This window comes from Python bivittatus, unplaced genomic scaffold, assembly GCF_059951505.1.
Source record: "Python bivittatus isolate LINGU-HERP-01145 unplaced genomic scaffold, Pbiv_v1 ctg000440_np1212, whole genome shotgun sequence".
NCBI classification, from domain to species: Eukaryota; Metazoa; Chordata; class Lepidosauria; order Squamata; family Pythonidae; genus Python; species Python bivittatus.
The window spans coordinates 10,780,394-10,782,134 of record NW_028277063.1 but is presented as its reverse complement, the minus strand read 5'-3'; the positions used below and the strand labels follow the sequence as shown (position 1 = coordinate 10,782,134).

General features: G+C 38.5%; 1 protein-coding gene across 1 annotated transcript; it reads left to right on the top strand.

Moving 5' to 3' along the window:
• The first annotated feature begins 322 nt into the window (after window positions 1-322).
• Window positions 323-1,237, top strand: LOC148215808 (olfactory receptor 14C36-like). The gene has a single exon (XM_088142552.1). The coding sequence runs from the start codon at window positions 323-325 to the stop codon at window positions 1,235-1,237; it is 915 nt and encodes a 304-aa protein (XP_087998678.1).
• Window positions 1,238-1,741: the final 504 nt, after the last annotated feature.

The window sequence follows — 1,741 nt, the reverse complement described above, 5'->3', positions numbered from 1 at the left end:
TTCCTCAAATTTTTCACTACAACCACAGCCTTATAAGAGTGCTGAGAAACTGGCTTGTGCAAAGACACAAGTGAATTTCCATATTTGAAGATTTTTTGACAGCCTCTTCTATGTTAAAAACTACAAGTGTGATTAGGATGGAAGGAAGGGGAAGAGGTCAATGACTGGTTCCTTAATCAGTGATGGGTTGAAATATATGGAAAGTGCATTCATTGGACAAAGACACTCTCTAAATGATGTAGATGTGTTTTAATTGTTGTCATATTTTCTCTCACCTCTGATTCCTTGCAGATGTGGCATTCATCTTAGTCATCACTTAAACATGGAGAATCAAACCACTGTGCCTTACTTTCTGCTCCTGGAATTCTCAAAAGATCGGCACCTGCAGCTTCTACATTTCTTCTTATTCTTCATATTATACCTGGCAACTGCAACAGCAAATCTGCTCATCATCTCTGTAGTAGCTTTTGACCATCGACTACACAGCCCAATGTACTTCTTTCTAATGAATTTGGCAGTGCAGGACCTGGGCATTGTTTCAGTCATTGTCCCTAAATCCATGATAAATTCTCTTATGGATACCAGACACATCTCTTACTTTGGTTGTGTTGCTCAGGTCTTTCTCTTCACCTCCTTCATAGGTTCTGATTTCTCCCTCCTGACAGTCATGGCATATGATCGGTATGTTGCCATTTGCAATCCACTGCAGTATGAGATGGTGATGAATTGGAAAGCCTGCACTAAAATAGTGATCTTGGTAGGGGTTACAGGTCTTCTATATGGAACTTTACATACCATTGGTACTTTTTACATCCCTTTCTGTTCCAATGTTGTCAACCAGTTTTTCTGTGAAATTCCACAATTGTTAAAGCTATCCTGCTCTGGATTAAATCTAGTTGAAGTTGGAGTTGTAGTGGCCAGTATTACTGCAGCATTAGGTTCTTTTATTTTGATCCTTGTGTCTTATGCCATGATCTTCAAGGCAGTGTTGAAAATCCCTTCTGTGAAAGGAAGGCAGAAGACCTTCTCTACTTGTTTCCCCCATTTTTTAGTCTTTTCCATGTTTTTGGTAACTGCATGCTTGGCTTATCTGAGACCCCCCTCTAAGACCCCAACTTACTTAGATTTAGCATTAACTGCCCTATATTCTTTACTTCCACCCCTGTTCAATCCAATCATCTATAGCATAAGAAATAACAATATCAAATCTGTCCTGTCTAAATTGTGGAGATTCTGATAATTTCTTTTGGTGATGTTTTCTATCCTCTTTTTCCTCACATTGAATTTACTGCATTTTTACCTTGGTTTTTCTGAGGAAATAAAAGAAGATAGAAGAGATAGAAGTAGAGGCTTGCTACTCTGGACTAATGGTAGTGCTTGAGAAGGTACAATCCTGTATCCCTAGTTATTGACCAGCATCCTGGGTACCGTATGCTGATAAATCCTGTTCCATACTTTAGTCAATCTGGTATCAGAATGAGATAAGACAATGAGGCCACAAAATCTTCCTGATTGGTCTGGGAGAAGTTAATGTGAGCTCCTGGTTTCTGCTGATTGGAAACAGCCTCCCATTAAGAACAAAACTAAAGCAGACATTTACTTTGTGCAAATATCTATAAGGATATTTTTGTCATGCATTCCAGGTGTCAAAGAATTTTAAGATCAAAAGTAGGAATTCACTTGGGAGATTGAGTTACTGGAGCTTGTTTCATACATTACACTAAGCCATTGTTAATTTAAC

What these genes read in the sequence shown, in the direction of transcription:
- LOC148215808 (XM_088142552.1), top strand. Translation starts at nt 323, where the DNA reads ATGGAGAATCAAACCACTGTGCCTTACTTTCTGCTCCTGGAATTCTCA.